The sequence below is a fragment of the Bubalus kerabau genome, chromosome 7 (genome assembly GCF_029407905.1).
Source record: "Bubalus kerabau isolate K-KA32 ecotype Philippines breed swamp buffalo chromosome 7, PCC_UOA_SB_1v2, whole genome shotgun sequence".
Taxonomy (NCBI): Eukaryota; Metazoa; Chordata; class Mammalia; order Artiodactyla; family Bovidae; genus Bubalus; species Bubalus kerabau.
In genome coordinates, this window is record NC_073630.1 from 85069802 (window position 1) to 85088733 (window position 18932).

The window sequence follows — 18932 nt, forward strand, 5'->3', positions numbered from 1 at the left end:
TCTGGAACTCTGCAGTTATTTGGGTGTTCCTTTCCCTTCCCTTCTTGCTTTTCACTTCTCTTTTCTCCTCAGCTATTTGTAAAGCCTCCTCAGGCAAGTACTTTCCTTTCCTGCATTTCTTTTTCTTGGGGATGGTTTTGGTCACTGCCTTCTGTACAATGTTGCAAGCCTCCATCCATAGTTCTTCAGGCACTCTGTCTACCACAACTATTCCCTTGAAGCTATTCCTCACTTCCACTGTGTAATCACAAGGGATTTGATTTAGGTCATACCTGAACGGCCTATTGGTTTCCCTACTTTCTTCAGTTTAAGCCTGATTTTGCAATCAGGAGTTGATTATCTGAGCCATAATCAGCTCCAGGTCTTGTTTTTGTTGACTGTATAGTGCTTCTCCATTTTGGCTGCAAAGAACACCATAATCTGATTTTGATATTGACTGTCTGGTGATGCCCATGTATAGAGTCATCTCTTGAGTTGTTGGAAAAGGGTGTTTGCCCATCCTGAACCCTCCTCCCTCCTCCCTCCCCGTGGTGAATTCATGTTGCTATACGGCAAAACCAATACAATATTGTAAAGTTAAAAAATAAAATAAAATATATTAAAAAAATAAAGTAAAAAAAAAAAAAAAAAGAAAAGGGTGTTTGCAATGAGAAGCATGTTTTCTTGACAAAACTCTGCTAGCCTTTGACCTGCTTTATTTTGTACCCCAAGATCAAACTTGCCTGTTACTCCAGATATCTCTTGACTTCCTACTTTTGCATTCCAGTCCCCTATGATGATGAGAACCACTTTTTTAGTGTTAGTTCTAGAAGGTCTGGTAGGTCTTCATAGAATCAGCCAACTTCAGCTTCTTCAGCAACATTGGATGGGGTAGAGACTTGGATTACTATGATGTTGAATTCTGTTATTTTTGAGTTTGTACCCAAGTACTGTGTTTCGGACTCTTGTTGACCATGAAGAGTTCTGACAAAATGTGGTCCACTGGAGGAGGAAATGGCAACCCACTCCATTATTTTTGCCTGAAGAACCTCATGAATGGTATGAAAATGAGAAAAAGTGTAGTAATGCAAGTACATGAAATTTATGATGCATTCTTTAAAAAAAAAAATCAAATCTGAGTTTGACTCTCCTCAATTTGTAAATCCAACTGCCAATTTACAGGAAATAAAGGGGACATTTGGAGATGGATTTAAGAAAACTGTAAGTAAAAGGTATGATAAAATGGGAATACTGATTGGATATTTTAAAATGTTTCAAAACATTATGAAACTTTAGGTATGATAATAGTATTATGATTATATATTTAAAATAATCTCTCTATTGTGGACATGCACACTGAAATATTTATTTATGAAATGATATAACTTCCATGCTTCCTTTTTTTAATATAGGAGGGAGATAGTGAAGTTACATACAAAACAAGATAGGCATTGAGTTTATAATAAGTGAAGCTAGTTTACATGACAAGTGAATTTATTAAACTTTTATCAAATTTTATATGCTTGAAAGTTTTGATAATATTAGGTTAAAACAAATATTGAATGAAAGGAACAATTACAGTGAAATTAAAGAGAAGAAGAGATAAGAAAGTTAAGATTATTCTCATGTCTTGACAGTGAAGGGATGATAGGGTAGGATATATAAGGATGAATAATATTTACTGAAGCATTATTGTCTAACAGATACTACATTCACTCTCTGTATCAATATTCTTAAGTTATTTTAACAGTTATTTCCTCATTAATAGTTGAGATACCTGAAGGCAGGGAGGTTAAATGATTTGCCTGAGTTCACACAATTATTAAGTGATAGATCAGGTTATAACATGCTGGCTCCAGACCACCACAGTGCTATGTACTCCCTCACAATAACATAGAAGATGAAGTAAAAGGAGTCAGGAAGACTGACAGCTGAGGATATTCAAGAGCAGGACCAATGGATGGAACAGATTCAAAAATATGCAGGAGAGCATCATCTGAAATTCAGGGGCAAAGAGGCAAACTTTAAAAGAGAGAAGGGATATATTATGTGATCTGGATTAAAATCACTTAACCTTGCAAAAGCTCCATTTCTGCCTTTGATCAAAAGTGGAACAGAATAAATGTCTCAAAGAAGTGTTGTGAGCATTGAATGAAGAGTTTTACTTTCTGGAAATTTAGGATTACTAAGAAACCTCAAATTGAAATTAATAATCCCAACATATTTGTATTTGTCATAACTATTAAAAAATTGGAGGGATGACTTAAAAACTATTGCTATGAAAACAGTCATCTATATTTCAGCATTTCTGCCAACTTTATCCAAATTTATTAATTTTAGGTGCTAAGTTCAAGCAAATGCATTTAATATTTTATATAAAACTCTTCTAAATTTGGCTATTGTGGATTTTCAGAAATATCAACTTATTTTACTTTTGGTAGTAACAGTTTGGTAGTAAATCACCTGTAGACTTCAACGTTTTATAGGGAAGTTCAGAAATCATAGATGGAATTTAGTATAATATAGTTATTATAATTTCCTAAGCTTGTAGGTGAAAAAACATATATTAGAAAAATGCACTGAATTAGACTGTGTTACTACTCAGTGGAAGAATCACAAATAAGGAAAAACATAGTTTTTGACTCCCAAGGTCTCAGCTTATTCTAAAAACTGAGTGTGTTAGAAATGTAATCCATCAGATTCTGGTTTCCAGCCAAGGTTTACATTTTGCTTTGGAAAAGTGTGAACATTATTTTTATCACTAACCTTTAGTTCCAGCATCAGTTAAATTAGCAGGTTGGCTTAAATTAATCCATTATGTACATGGCACAATGTGGAATCAGAATAGTGTGGTAGAAAGTATCAGTACATGGGTTTGGTCTCAAATAAATGTGGGTTTCATCCTGTCTTTGAATAGAAGTCATACCTTGGGTAATTTCTTAACTGGTTTGAGTCATTGTTTCCTTATCAGTAAAGCAGAGACAATAACATGTACCTTAAAGGTAAGTGTAAAAAATTGTAATACAAAATAGTGCATTCTTATTATATGCTAATTAGCCTTTCCATCACCACCCCATCACTTCAACCTGGTCAAGAGTGTCTACTTGCAGGAAAATTTCTTTTATCACAACATCTTTATACCTCTGTAGCACAGCAAGAACAAGACTAGACTACTTGCTGAGAAAGTATTCATAGTCTTCACATGAGAGTAAAGCAAATATCAAATGTTATCCCTTGTCATAGTGGTTTTTTTTTTTTTTTTTTTTTTTTTTTTTTTTTTTGCACAGGCAGAGGGGCTAGGGATTATTTCCACAGGCATGGTGATGTTACTTTTTATGAATGTAAATGCAAACCAAATACAAATATGATTCATTCCCTTGAATACAGTAGATTGTTTGCTATGCTCTTTACAGGAGACCAGTATGATACAATACACAGAGAAGAAGAGCATTTGCATTTAAAGACAGTCCTGTAAGAATGCAACCCCTCCAGCCTATGCCATAAGCACATGCTTGTTGATGAGAAAGGCATCAGAAAGTCTTTTTGCAGATAGTACACAGTTTTCTGCCTTTTTTTTTTAGTACTGTTGTATAACACTGTCACAAACTTCTAATTAGGTTTCACATAATTATGTTCATGTCCAATAATCTTAGTGTCAAACTCTAGTTGCAAAATATATTTGAATGCAAAGATTCATGAATATGTCTTTGAGGGAATGGATGCTCATTGCACTTTAATATTTAGCATAAGAAATCCCAACATATTTATCAGAAGGAACTGAAATCACTATACAAAGATTGCAAGTTTAAAGTCTTTTGGGGGAGGGTTAAGCATGACAATTGGAATTAACTGTATTCAAAGGGTTTTTTATTTTCTGAAAAAATATAAAATTTTGTATCTTACACTACAAAAAACATGTACACAAACCAAATGCACACAGAACTTCAAATGGAGAAAAAAAATACAGAAATACTAGTACTTCCTTGAATTAATGCTGAGGCATGGATTTGAGCAATCCCAGTGCCTAACACAGAATAAAATAACTCTATACAGTTGCTTATAACCTGCCTGAAATTAAAACATTAAAATAAACATATTAACAAATGACTGAGTCTAAGTTTTATTCTCAGACTATTATAAATTAAATTTACACACTTTTTAAAAATAATTAATTGTAAAACTAATAGCAGTCTAAAGAAGAACAAATATGTTGACCATGAGACTTCTACTGTTAAGACAGCATGAATAAACATGACGTATTTTGCCACCATCAACTTTTTTCATTTACATTTAGAAGAAACAAATGACATTTGATTCTGATTATTATAAAAGACTCTTTTTAAAAAAAAGAATTGGTGTCTTTTCCTAAGCAATAATTATGTGGTCATTCTGAACAAGAACATTCAATCATCTATGTGTAAAAAGACTTTTTCATAAATCAACAAGAAATGAAAAGAAAGTTCTTATCTATTTCTTCTTTGATACATTGCTATGTAATTAACAGCATAATAGAGAAAATATTCAATGTAACCAGCTGTGCTACAGAGTTGAAAAAATGATGACTTATTCTCGTTATTAATTCCAAATAAAACTAGCACTTTGTTTATTCATTATCATCATCATCATCTTATTGTTGATCATCTACTTTTATTTTGAGGTTACACATCTGGCAGGACATAAGCAAAGACAGTTTGCTATCATACTTAGCTTTCTTTTTTCTTATTTTTAGAAAGAACAAAATGATAAAAAAGTCTTATTCTACTATGGAACATCATACATCTAGTAAATTTCTAACATCTGACTCAACTGGCATTTGCCATCCAATGCACGATTACAGTAAAAAAATGTCTTCCATAGGTAAGTATCTCTGCTTGTGCTTCTGAGAGCCCACTTTACATGGGAGAAAGAATGGTGTTTAAAAAAAAAATCTTTTAACTTTACATGGAGATTAAATAGCAGACATGCAAACACATTAAGTGCTCAATGATATTAATTTTCCATTTAGACTTGAGATAGGAAACTATTTCTTCACCATTGCGCACTGGTTAGAACTCTTACAAACTGAGTTAAGATTGTTCTGTATTGTTTTGACAACTCTAAAACTAACAATACTGATCACATGTAAGTTTAGATAGAATATTAGAATATAATTTTTACAGTAATCCTACAACTTCAGAATACTGACTTGGTGATTAAAACACAAGAAATAAAACACAGGCACATTAATTTTTTTTAAATGGGAAAATGAAAATTTTTACCTTTTAACATACAATGCATACATTTTCAACGGTCAAGAAGAGAAACTGAGTATGTCATTTTTACATGCGAGCAAATGGCAAGATTAGAAAACAAATTATGATTGATAAAAGTAGTCATTGAGCGACTTTGACAGATATCAGTAAGTTGAAAATTATTTTCTGCTTGTACACCTTTTTCAAAGTTAAACACTGAGAAAGACTTATGGTCTAAAGGTATTGCTATTGTTAAAATAACATTATGTTTAATTTGACAAATCTATCTCATGTACTAAAATTATTGAATCTGTGTTTCACTTTTGGTTGTCTGCTGGGTGACAATATTAACCAAAAGAATAAGAAATCACACAATCAAGATTTGTCAAACTTTGCCCTGGGTTACTACCTCACTGTATTTCACAAAAGCTGCTTCTCTCCTTGTTCCACTTCTCACATTTATAGATGAGATTGGCACTTCCCAATTGGTGACATATCCAGTGGAGAACAAATATTTTAGAAATAAATTATTTCCTCTTTTCTGAGGAGTACATCATATAAAATCATATTGACATTCCTTAGAAAATCTCAACCAAAGTGAGATAGGGATGAAAGCTATGTGTTTATTTAACTTTCATCTCAATTTACTTTTGTAAATATACCTCAAGGTGGCAAAAGAGGCAAACAAATTTAATTAAAATTAATTTAAAATATCTCTTATGAAAAAGAGAAAACCTTCATTAAAACGTCAAATTCCAATCACTTAGATATACTCCATCCTGACCTTGCAATCATCTTTGAACACATAAAGCTGGAGAACAATTTAAATATATTTGTTATGTATCTAACTTGATAGACTTTGGCCAGTTCATCAAATTTAATTTTATGGCAGTTTACCTTTTAAATCAACAAATCTGTTCTTACTTGAAGTTTCTCAATTGTTACTTTATCACTTAGATTAGGTTGGTTTTACAAAATTCAATAAGTGCAACACAATCTCTGATTATTTTGTACAAAAGGAATTAGTTTACTATTTTTCCTGAAATGAACAAATGCATCTTTCATAAAAGTGATGCTTGCTTACTTGTGATTTCATCAAGACAAAGTTGTATCCATCTCTAGTTTCTTCAGGAATTTCACTAAACTGAAATAATTAAGCATAGTCTGTGTGGACCCATGGTACAGAATATACCTATAAAGAATTATAGCTCTATTTGACAGGACTCAATATATCATTTGAAATTGTTTATAACTCTCTCCCTTTTCCTCCCTATATTCTTTAGCAAAGAGCTACTTAAGTGAAGGTGGGTAGGGTAAAAGGAAGAATTTATTCCTATACATGCTAACATTGGACTGAAACAGGTGTTGGGGAGAGAGAGAGGGAATACTGACAATATAATGCAAGTATGTTCCTTACGGATGTCACTAATCCAGGCTACTTCAATACACTATTGCTGTTGACAATCTGAAGTAGGCTGTATTTTGTTTAAATGCTGTGCTTCTTGAATAATCATGTCATTTCATGATTTATAAAGTGTAATAATACAAAAGAACTTGGTTATTTCACCAAGGAGTTCAGTTTTGTTCAGGTTCTAATAAATGGTTTAATTTGTATTACAGCACAAATATCACTCTTCACCAAGTTTGGTACATGGCATGTACACAGGACATTTTATATTTCTTAATAAGGCCAATTGAATAGCACATTAGAACGGCTCCTCAAGATCAATTCAATGTAACTGAATACAAGATAAAATTACCAAAGGAAAAAACAGCCATCAACAAATAAAACAGGTCAAGTCTTGCCATAGAGAAAATTCTAAAAGGAAAAAAAAATATGGATGTATTTGACATCATTCCATTTCTGCTTTAGTATCAAAATTTCTAGAGCCAGGCTACAAAGGAAATGGTTACAAAGGATTAACACTTAGGAGTAATGCTTGGTGCTATGTGCTGGATTTAACAATATTAACAGAAGTCTGCACAGTTAAATCCTCCTACATCCCGCTGAAAATGTGCCCTTTGGTGTCAACTTTGCTTGACAAGATATTTTCTGGGACTCAGAAAGGTGAAATTTCTTACAGGGGTGCAAGATTAATGGCTAGAAGAACTCCATTGTCACAGATATCACAAAATGTTTTTAAAACACCAAAGGGGATTTAGTCTTATAGACATTTCCTGTTACTGAATAGAGAGATTTAGCAGCTTTTGGACACATGAGAGGAAAAAAGACACAAGCTTGTGTTAGATTTTGTTTTACTGCTTCCCTATTTCTCCTATTTCTAATATACCCTGGAATGCGTGTTCCTGAATGTTGCTAAAATTAAAATACTATTAACAATGCAAGCTGAATGGTAATACAAACATGTGCAAGCCACACACACACAAAGCTCCAACTTAAATTGATTCCTGGGTATACAGCAAATTATACAGTATATACACATTTATTACCTAGTAATATCTAGAAGAGCAACTAAAAGTAAACTTTATAACACAGAAAAATAAATATACACCCTGTATTGTACTTGGCCTTGATCAAGCAACATGTTTATACACTAGTTTCTATAATTTAACGCTGTGTAACAGCATTTAAAATTACAAAAGAAGAGATCTATTTAGAAATTATCTAACCATATTGCTCTTCAATACACTTATGTAGACAATTAAGACTTGAAGTAAACGTCAGTAAATTGCAGCTTTTGTTAGCCTACAGATGGCTATCAAACTTTCCTTTCAAGTAGATTCTTGGAAGTTTTGAAAGGGGCTGCCTTTATTCAGTCTAAAAAGGTGCTATTTATAGTTATATATTTCATGTATAAAATTTTGTAGAAGTTGGGAGAAGGATTTTGTTGTTGTAATACAAGGTAGTATTTAAACTTCATGTTCTTATTCCATGCAGGTTATATTTGCTTCATGAAAAATGAAGACACCAAGAGGAAGATAAAGAGATTTTAGTAAAACACTGATTACAAATTCTGTGGCTGAAACAAATGCTTTCTTAATGTTTAGAAATCACTGAGTTTTCCCTTTTTCCCCTTTGTTTTTTGTTAAAATAAATCTCAGAGCTTGTTTACAAAGTGCAGAGTCATTCACTTGACGAAGTGACAATAAACTGAAGTTACAATGGCACCATCCCGTTGACCAGCTGCACCTTCATTTCTTGAAGGCTGTTCATAATCTTCTTCTGGTGACCAACAAGAGTCACTCCAAGCCGTCTCAAATCCCTGCATGAAGAAAGCACACATAGGATGTATGTATTGACTCAGTTTGTAGCACAGCACAATACCTCACGTTGGCAAAGAGGCAAACCTTTTGCAGAAGCTAATTAGATTACAGTCCCAATTTAGATATATGGGGTCCAATTTTCAAATGCAGGCTCTAAAATTGTACCTTAAAATCTATTTGCAGTCAAAATATATTTACAACAAGAAGTGAGATATATATATTTGCCCTCCCCTTTTGGATTTTTCGGATGGCACAGAGCAGAGAAAAAACAAATTTGCACGTTACCAATGAATATTTAAATTAAACGGTACAATTTCATTGCATGGTTTTGAAAACGTGGACCTACAATATGAACAAGCACTTTTTATTTTACTAAAAGAAGTAAGCATAAAATATACTTTAAAAAATTTCATAGCTAAGCAGTCGAATACCAACCTTTTCAAATGACTCAAGTCAGCACAATCATTTTATATATCGGGTATCTTCAGGGGATAATCATCACTACATTGCTCTCATAATGCTTAAAATATTTTATTTTTCACTTGGAATCCATAGTAGCACAGCTTTTTTCCTTTATCAAATATATCTTGGTTTTATTGGCGTTTAGAGCATTCTGAAGATTACACGCTATCAAGAGATCTTTTCAAAAGACATTTTTATATTATTGCTTTTTAACAAGCTTATTATTCAAAATAAACTTACAAATGTTTAGATTCCTAAACTAATAGCATATTATGGCATTCAAAGCCAGAGCTCATGGCTTTTAAATATTATTTCACAGGATACCCAGGAGTTCTATTTTTCCAAAATATGCATTTGACATATATAATAATTCAGATATGTTTGACAAATAACAATGTTAATTATTAAAAAAACTGAGCATTAGTGATTCAAGATTTTTCAATGACAAGATTTTAAAATGTTTGCCATGTTAGATTTCTTTAGATAATTACTCTGTTTAACACATTATGCATTCAGTAAATGTACTAATTTCAGACTGTCTTAGAATTCTTTATAATTAGATTCAATTGCACTGGAATTATAGGTAAAACTGAATAGTTTTGGACACTCAAAAAATCTCTTAATTATCAGAAGGTAGAAATTGAGTAAATGGGTACTTAAGCTTTATGTGTATTAGTATTAGAAATATTATTTATCTAAGAGATATGGATTTGATCCCTTGGTCAGGAAGATACCCTGGAAGAGGGAAGCCCACTCCAGTAGTCTTGTCTGGAGAATCCCATGGACAGAGGAGCCTGGTGGGCTACAGTTGGTCCGTGGGGTCACAAAGAGTTGGACGCAACTGAGCAGCAGAGTTGAAGTGACTTAGCAGCACCAGCAAGTAATACATTAGGTGTCTTTTTCCTTTTATGTTTTGTTGATTTCTTATGAGAGTTTTAGCAAATGGCAAATAGCTAAAGAAAAAGCAATGAACACTTATGGTGGAAACATTTCTTTCTTTGAATGTAAATGTGAAACATTTAATTTAGAAATTATTATAGCTACAAGACACCAGAGTATAATAAAACTAAGAATAATGAGGCAATGAAGACAATCATCAACAAAACTTAAAAAGCAGTAAAATTTCGGTTTAAACAAAATCACTATTGTTAGTTATGAATGGTCTTTCTTGGTGGCTCAGCTGGTAAAGAATCCGCCTGCAATGAGGGAGACCTGGGTTTGATTCCTGGGTTGGGAAGATCCCCTGGAGAAGAGAATGGCTACCCACTCCAGTATTCTGGCCTGGAGAATCCCATGGACTGTATAGTCCATAGGGTGGCAAAGAGTTGGACACGACTGAATGACTTTCACTAGTCATGAATAGATTGTAAAACAGCTAATGGCAGACAACATAGGAACAAAAGAGATGTGAGTTTAATCTTGTCTTTTTCAATTAAATCAGGGTTTCTGAGCCTTGCCCCTGTTAACATTACAGGCTGGATAATTCTTTGTTTGTAGGGGCTACCATTAAAGGACATCTATCAGCATGCCTTACCTGGTCCCACCAAATACCAGAAATACTGGATGGCCACTGGCCCTTTGTCGTAACAAGACAAAATGTCTCCAGACATTGCAAAGTGTCCCTTGAGTGGAAAAATCTCCCCTTAAGAAGCATTGCGATAAATATAATAAAATAGATAACAATTAAGATATCCTCTTCCTATATGATAGGAAAATATATAAGCAATATGATATAGATTTTTGTTAATTTCCTTTTGTGGATCAGAAAACAATTTCTCATTTCTCTGAGATATAATATTGACCAAAGAACTTCAAATTACATGCAAACATTGATTAATCTGTGAAATGAGAAATCTGTATATATAACATCAAATATCCAGAATTCCAAAAGAAAGAAGATATCTAATGAAGGAAACAAAACACATGATTATTTGACTGAATTTATGGTAATCCAGTCTATACTTCATGGCAACTACAGTTATAGGCTAATTAACACTGTCATATTTCCACATGTAACATGTATTATGAATTATGAAGAATTTATGGGTGCTCACTACCAACTTTTCTTAAGTCAGGAGAAAAGGGGATAAAATTTCTTAACCTGAAAGCAATCTCCACTAGAGAATGTAAATAATTAGAACTTGAAATAAAGTTTAAAACATATGTTTTATCATGTGTTTTATAAACCTACATGTGATTCTGACAAAGGTTTGAAAGTACTGATTTAATATATACATACTTAAACTGCAGAATCCATATGGCTAATCCAATTATTAAGAATGAGTTTTTGAAAATAGCTATTATAGTTATTCTGACAGACCTGAAAAAATATTACAGACTTTCCTGCTCAAACAGGGTGAACTTTGCATGTATAATACCGAAACCTTAATTTAAAGTGTATGTGTTTCTGGAGTGTGGTGCATGGGCGTAAGTGTGTATGTATTCCATATTCCAACTCTTGGTTGCTTTGCCTCTTATTAAATCACTAGTTTGACTTATTTTTTTTTTCCCACTGTCTTAATCTGTTAATATATGTAAATATAACTTTATTTTCTGCAAATAACCACAAGAAAGAATCTGGTTCAGTGCTTTGGGAATTTACATTTTTCATGACATCTATATCATGCTAAAGAATGAATATTTTAAGGAATTGTATTTGATTAATACAGTTACAGAGTTTGTGTTTATAGGCAAATAAAACCTGACCTTTTCCAGAACATTTCATATATCTAGATGTTAAGTTAAATTTGTTTAAATTTTCCCAAGCATAAATTTTATTTAGGATCATTTTATGACCTGATAATCCCTTAACATTCATACAGAATTTCAGACCATTGAAATTCTCTATCCTTCTCCTCTCTCTTACATTTCACCTCCCACCTCTATCTACACCTCTTTCCATGGGATAAATGGAATTATGAAAATACAGCACTCAGTTTTACATACTGCCATAAATTATGTGTCTTTAATGGAATGCTGTTTTTGAGGTCTGACCTGTCATTTCAAAAGCTGTCAAATTAATGTGCAGAGAATTAGAAAGTAGCATGATTATAATGCATGCAATGTACGTTTATACAGTGTGATTTTAAAAATGTGGGGAAAACCAAGATTATTCATGCAGTTAAATCTGTTCTCAGGAGCAAAGTTGTTTCTTTAAAAATTCCATTTAATATTTTCCTACTAAAATTACAAATGAGAATTAAAAAGGTATTAGGAAAATGTTTCCTGTAAAGGTTAAGTAACTTTATTCCAATATTGATAAATACATTATGGTATTTTCTTTCATGTAGCTTTGTCTCACATTTTTGTGATTTTCAATAATTTCTATTTTACTTCTTAAAGCACCTATTAAATGGTCTATTTAACAGTAATAATGTAAGAAATTTGATAAAAATAAAAGTATTTTCCATTACATGATAAAGGTGCTACTCTATAATTATTTTTGAAAAAAATACTCGAAAATGTGTTATTTTACTCATTTCATTTATCTATATAGGAGTTTTTGTAGCAAGGGAAAGTTTTAGGTGTGTCCCCTTACATATATGATACTAATTTTATCATGACCACGTGTAATCTTAAGTAATACACAAAGCCAATTTAACGATAATAAACTAAATTTCAGCATAGGCTTATGAATCTAAACATGATAGACTGATATTGTTACATAAAAAAGTTTTAGTTTTGTCAACAAAACATGATTAGTTTTAGAAAAGCTGTAAATATAATGAATTGCCCTTGTTGTGACAACATTCCAATCTTTTTTTCAAATGTTATTTCGTAATATAAAATAATGGAAAACACTGGTATTATGGTGTTAAATGACAGAATGAAAAGTAGAAACTAAATAGGAGGTTTAGTTGATGTTGGAGCCAACTCTTGATTATTCAGGATGTAATTTATCCACTGGTATAGGAAATGTTCCCTTACATTCTTCTCCCTTCTGCTTTACACATCTTTTAGCCATATCACTGGTACTTAGCTCCACCAACACAGGCTGGATAGGAGAAGGGAGAAGAGAGGTTAATGAACATTCACTAAATTTCAGTGTTTATTCTTATTGTCATAGTTTTATGATGCAATTGTATATTTGGGATTTTTTTTGGTCACTTCAAAGAATTCTGATAATCATATATGTACTGTACAAGGTATACATATATCTTGGCAAGGGAGGACTTAACCACGACCTGGCTATAACTTTCAATGGATGAGACCTTGTGAGGGTTCAGTTCAGTTCAGTTCAGTCACTCAGTCGTGTCCGACTCTTTGAGACCCCATGAATCGCAGCAGGCCAGGCCTCCCAGAGTTCACTCAAACTCATGTCCATCGAGTTGTGAGAGTTACACTGGATGTTTTAGCATATGCAGAAGATGGAGGATATTAAGTACTCATATGTGTTCTGAGGCATACACTAAATTATGCATAATGACTTTATCAATAAGTTAAATTTGAGTAGAAAGTAAAAGTGAAAGTCGCTTAGTTGTGTCCGATTCTTTGTGACCCCATGGACTGTAGAGTCCAGGAATTCTCCATCCGAGTTAGTGGGCACAAATTTTGGCTCTAGATTTGTGACACTTAATTTTAATATTTTAAGACCTCAATTTAATAAATAAGTAAATAGGAATTGCTTCAGCTTACACATGATTGGTATAATAAAGTTTATTGGATTTTATTCATTTTCTGAATAATCAAAAGTTGACAGTACTGATCTGACAAGAAGTTTAAAAAACAGCTGTGCTACTGTCCTTAATTCCAATATTTGGATTCAATATGCAACTCACCTCAAGCTCACAGATCCCCCTGTAGACCAGAACTCCCTGCACTTAAACACCATAGTACAGATTGCATCATTGCTGCTACAACAATTGTTGTCATATGAGTACTGCACACAGAACAGCCAAGGTTAGGTACAGAGAACAGCAGACAGAAACATCTGAAGTTGAAAGCCACTTTTGTTGAATACATTTTAACTCTAAGTTCTTAAAATATTTCATTTCTATTCCACATCAAGCCTTGCATACATGTGCTGGCCAAAAAAACATAAATCAAATGAAACCTCTATGAAGGAAATTTTCACCAAAGTATGTGGTTCTGAAAAATTATAATTGTTTCCTCTTCCTTGTTCAAAATCCATCATGAGAACGAATTTGATGGCACAAATTATATTAATAACATATTTTTCTTATGTATGTATATGGCAGCTTGGTCTTTTGCTTTATATTAATTAATTTTAACTTTTTTCTAAGCATTTCTTACAGTATGAGTATATTCTTCCAGTTCTCAGTTTCAAAATTATGCTCTGGCAATAATACTGGTATATTTTATTTCATTATAGTTTATACAGGCTACATAAAATTATTATTTAGACATGGGCCTAGTGACTAAACAACAAAAAAGACCATGTAGAAATAAATCTTTAATTATTTAAGATTTTGTCTTTGTCTTTACTAATATTTTAGTTCCTTTGCCACAGTCCTTAATAATGACTGGCTTTTTTTTTTTTTTTCTTTTTGGTCAAGAGCAAGCAAAATGCACATATAGTCTTTTTTTTTATATTCTTGACCAAACAAGTAACTGATTACTCATTCGTCTATGCGTTATTTAACATAACATTTTGATAAATACGTTCTTACTAATAGAGGGAAAATGTGGTCAAAATACAATAAACAAGAAGACATGTGTTGGACTCTCCAATAAATCGGCTTCACTTAAGTTTGGCTGGCTCAGTTCCTTGTAAGGAATGTGGTATTTATAGTCCCAGGAAACTGAAGCAATTGACACATTGACACCAACATTCTCTGAACAGGAAGATGTTGGTAAATCTCTTAATTTCACCTTATTCTTAGGTCAGAGTAAATAAATTAAAACATAAAATATATGAAAGGAGGCAATACAGAAGGCAACATGCTATCAAAGCAACAGAGAGGGAAAAAACTAAACCATGTAGAGAAGATTTGACCAGACAAAAATACAGGAGAATAGAAGTGAGTTTTAGACCATCACAAGATGAGAGAAGAAGATATTAAGTCTTGAAAGAAAACATACAAAATGAGAGAGTTTTGAAACAGAAGGGAAAATAGAAAAGTAAACAGAAAGGAATTATTAGACATAATAAAAAGTGAAACCATAATGTAAAATATTTAACATATTTATAGTATTTGGGGGCCCCAATGAAAGTAAAACAGAGGAATCAATGCAAAAGCCATTATTAGTGATTATAACTATTCTGTTACGGAGAAACAAAAAAGTAGTGGATGTAAATATATACACGTATATGTGCTATTTTAATAAAAAGAGAGACATGGTTTAATGCAAATAGTTTTATTACATATTTACAAGTAATCTGACATTGGGTAGAAGAAATACCTACAGTATCATTTTAATATAAAATGACAAATGACTTTAATAAATTAAAATGACCATTTTTACTGAAAAATTAAATAGCAATCATGTAAAAATAGTTTTAAATTATCAATAAATTTTTCTGTTTACTATTTCAAATATAGTACTAATGAGTTTTTCGAGTGTCCAAAGAAATAATGGGCAAAGTATATGTGCTCTCAAGTAGATATGATCTAGTGGTGATGGTGAGAATGATATTCAATAAATTAAGATAGCTAGCTGAGTGGTGATTTTAGGTCCTTTTAGTTATAGTTATGAAGAAGAGAAATTCTGAGAAAGTGACATTAATTAGTGATCAGTGATGGTACCCTGTTACCTTTTCTGTGGATAGGCAGTGAGTTCAATGAACCAGAGAATGCCAGAGTAGAAATGGTGAGAACAAAGTGCTCAGTGTTCATATTATGTGATGTAATGGAAGAAAGACTGTGGTTTAGTGCTTTAGAAAGTTCTACCATGCTTTAAAACTTACAACAATATTTTAACCTTTGAATGTGTAGGCAATTTGAACTGTTATATTCATAGGTTAAAACATCATTTTTGTTAATGTTATCCAGATGTAACCACCATAACAACAGTTAGTTTTCACAAATTACAAATATTAGGCTAAAATAATAACACGTACAGAGTATATAATAAAATACAAACAACTTACAACCCTAAACAATTCAATTTTTAACTCTAGTGATTTTTATATAATAAGATTTGATAGATTTTATCTTAAACGTGCAAACAGAAGAGGGCACAATTGGTTTCCACTGAGATTGTACCAAATAACAAAAATCAAGGCAGGATCTAATATATCCTTGGACTGCAAGAATATAAGATGCACCACTTATAGAGTAAACGGGATGAGATTCCTGCCCAGGAAGCTTTGTTTAAGCTGTTGTTATTTGGGTATTCGTCAAAGCCGAAACTTAAGAGTATGTTTTGTTGTTACAGGGCTAGCAGCACCAATTGTGCTTACAGTTTGTTTTGTATTTACATTCATATAACACAAGTATCAGTAGAAAAACTTTGTCAAGGAAACATCTTTTCTACAACACAAAGTACCAGTATTTTGCCAAGATGGTATTCCAATCAATCAAATACTCAAATGTTATTTGTTTGAAGCAAAGAAGCAAAGATACTGGCCACAAGTAGCATTAATCATGCAGTTGTTAACAATACAGGCTAAAAATGAAGATGCTTCTTTGAAAGCTGCCACACATGGACAAAGGTTAACTGATTTCCCTTGATCTCATCCAGATTGGTTTCTGAACAATTTTTCTCGCCCCAGCAATTACGTAAAAATTATCAGAAAAATTACTCACTCCAAGGTCACCTGAGCCACAGCGTCCATTGAACTGTATCCATTTTCCATGAAAATCTCTGTATATCGGCCCATTTTGATTGCTTCTAGCCATTCGCCTACTGATCTGTAGGCCCCAGATCCCAGTGAGCCATGTTCTGCCAATAAATTAGATACTCTAAAACACAAAAAACACAAATATTAAAAAATTTATTGTAATATTAACTCATTACCAATGGATCTTTGAGTTTATAAGTATATTTATAGGAGAAAAATATACAAATGCTAACAAGGAAGAAAATAATTCGAAAAACAGAATGAAAAAATCAGCCTATTCAGATTTTTTTCTATCCATAATTAACAATGACTTATAATGGTTTGATAACTGAATTTTCTGTAATATAAAACATTAGAAAAAAATTTCATGTTAGTAATTTAGATGTATTAATTTCCTACTTCAGTTTTGTTTGTAAAATACAGAAAATGCTACCAAATAGAGACATGTAGGATAATTTGTGTAAAGTCAATTGCTTCTAGACTTTGCTAGAGAAACTTATACTCATTTAATCTTATTTCCTAGAAGACCAGAAATTAGTTATCCTTTATTTTATGCTCTTACATAGGAGTGCTTGTTAACTCACCTAGGAGTAGAACTGGAAAGCAAAATGTAACCCTTAATATTAATACATAAGAAAACAAAATAGAATTAATCAAACTATGTGATGCTCTTAACTACATTAAATTTACACTCCTTGACCAATAATATATGAAATGATTATGATGATTTCTGGAAATTTTACTCTCACTCTCCACTCTAAAACTAAAGTATTTCTTTTTAAGTTTTTATTTTATTTCATCTCTCTCTCCCTCAAGAGTTTGTTACTCATTTCTGCATACTCAGCACCTAGCCCACAGCCTGACAGAGAATACACACATGAATATTTATTGGATGAATAAATAGACATTTTGTAGTAATTTGTAGTCAATAAATAGTAGAGTCAAAGATTTGTTGAATTTGGAGAACAGGATCTTGAAATTGAGATAATAGAAGAGATGCAATTTGGGGTAATAGCAAAGTCTAGAATATGACTATGAAAAAGAGTCCAAGGTGGGTTAGAGACCAAAATCACTGAAGGAGAAAATTTCAAGGTATTGAGAAATATTTGAATATCATCTACATGGTTACTCAATTCACCTAATTTTGTGACATGTGTCGGAACAGAGAGAAAGAGACAGTGAATCAGGAACTAACATCTTCGAGAACCAGGACTTGTAGATGAATGAATAAAAAATCAGGTAGAGAATGATACAACCCTCCCCCTAATATCTGCAGCTGACTGATTGCAGGACCAGCCCTCCACCCAGTTAATACCCCAATCCATGGATGCTCAAGTTTCTTATATAAAATGATGTAGTAGAGTCAGCCCTCTATGTCCACCCATACAGAGGGTTGGCCATAGAGTCTTAAGCTAAATCTGTTAAATGAAATCTAGCAAGTTGAATTCAATGTAATACATATGTAAAGTAATATGAAATTCTGTTAGAAAATTTTCAACTGCTCTCAATCTATAATGATGATGTTGAAATTAATACAATTTAGAACTTAGAATTTCTCTTTATGATTTCCTTTCCTTACATCAATTTATGACAACATAATTCAAACAACTAGAGAGAAACACAATATTTTAGATGACAAAAAACAAATTAAAAACAGTTATTTTGGGAATAACATAAGGAGTGATCTCTAAGATGCATTCTCCATTTGCTACCAGAGAAAGCTAATGATGCCTGAACAGAGTTTGAAGATTCATTCCTCATTTGTATTTAAAAATGACTCTTTGTCTAGTAAACAAATGTTTATACCAGAGTCACAGAACTTATGTAACTTTATCAATAAATTGTTTCTCATTTGGTGTATACTACGGGCAGTCAATTCAGCTAACAGCAGGATACCTTTTCTTGTAGAGAATGATAACTGCCTTATATATAATGAAAATAATAATCTGGTATATTTCCTAGTACATAATCAAAATGATGTCCTTTATTGAGAGGACAATTTTGTAATTTTTCAAGTAAACGAGTTAAGAATTCTTTATATAAGATAACATTATTTAAATGCATTTACAGGCATTCAGAAAAATTTAAAAAATGCTCATTTGCTCACACAAGTTTCTTCCACAAGATTACTCATTTATTAGTTTCAAGTACTGTTCAAACTACACAGTAAATGATTATCCAAATGTCTATACTCAACTGGATAAGAGGAAAGAGTTTCTTAAGGAGTTGTTGATGTTTATAGAATATGACAGGTTGATAAATCTAGCTAAGGAAATCAAGAGTAATTGTTA

General features: G+C 32.2%; 1 protein-coding gene across 1 annotated transcript in view; it reads right to left on the minus strand.

The window, feature by feature from the left end:
• Positions 1–8092: 8092 nt before the first annotated feature.
• EPHA5 (EPH receptor A5) overlaps positions 8093–18932 on the minus strand; it is a 99598-nt gene continuing 88758 nt past the window's right edge. The window contains exons 10-11 of the mRNA XM_055587405.1: positions 16607–16762; positions 8093–8434 (exon numbers count right to left, since the gene is read on the minus strand). Coding sequence (XP_055443380.1) covers positions 8329–8434; positions 16607–16762 — 262 coding nt within the window. The 3' untranslated portion in view covers positions 8093–8328. The remainder of the gene's footprint in view (positions 8435–16606; positions 16763–18932) is intronic.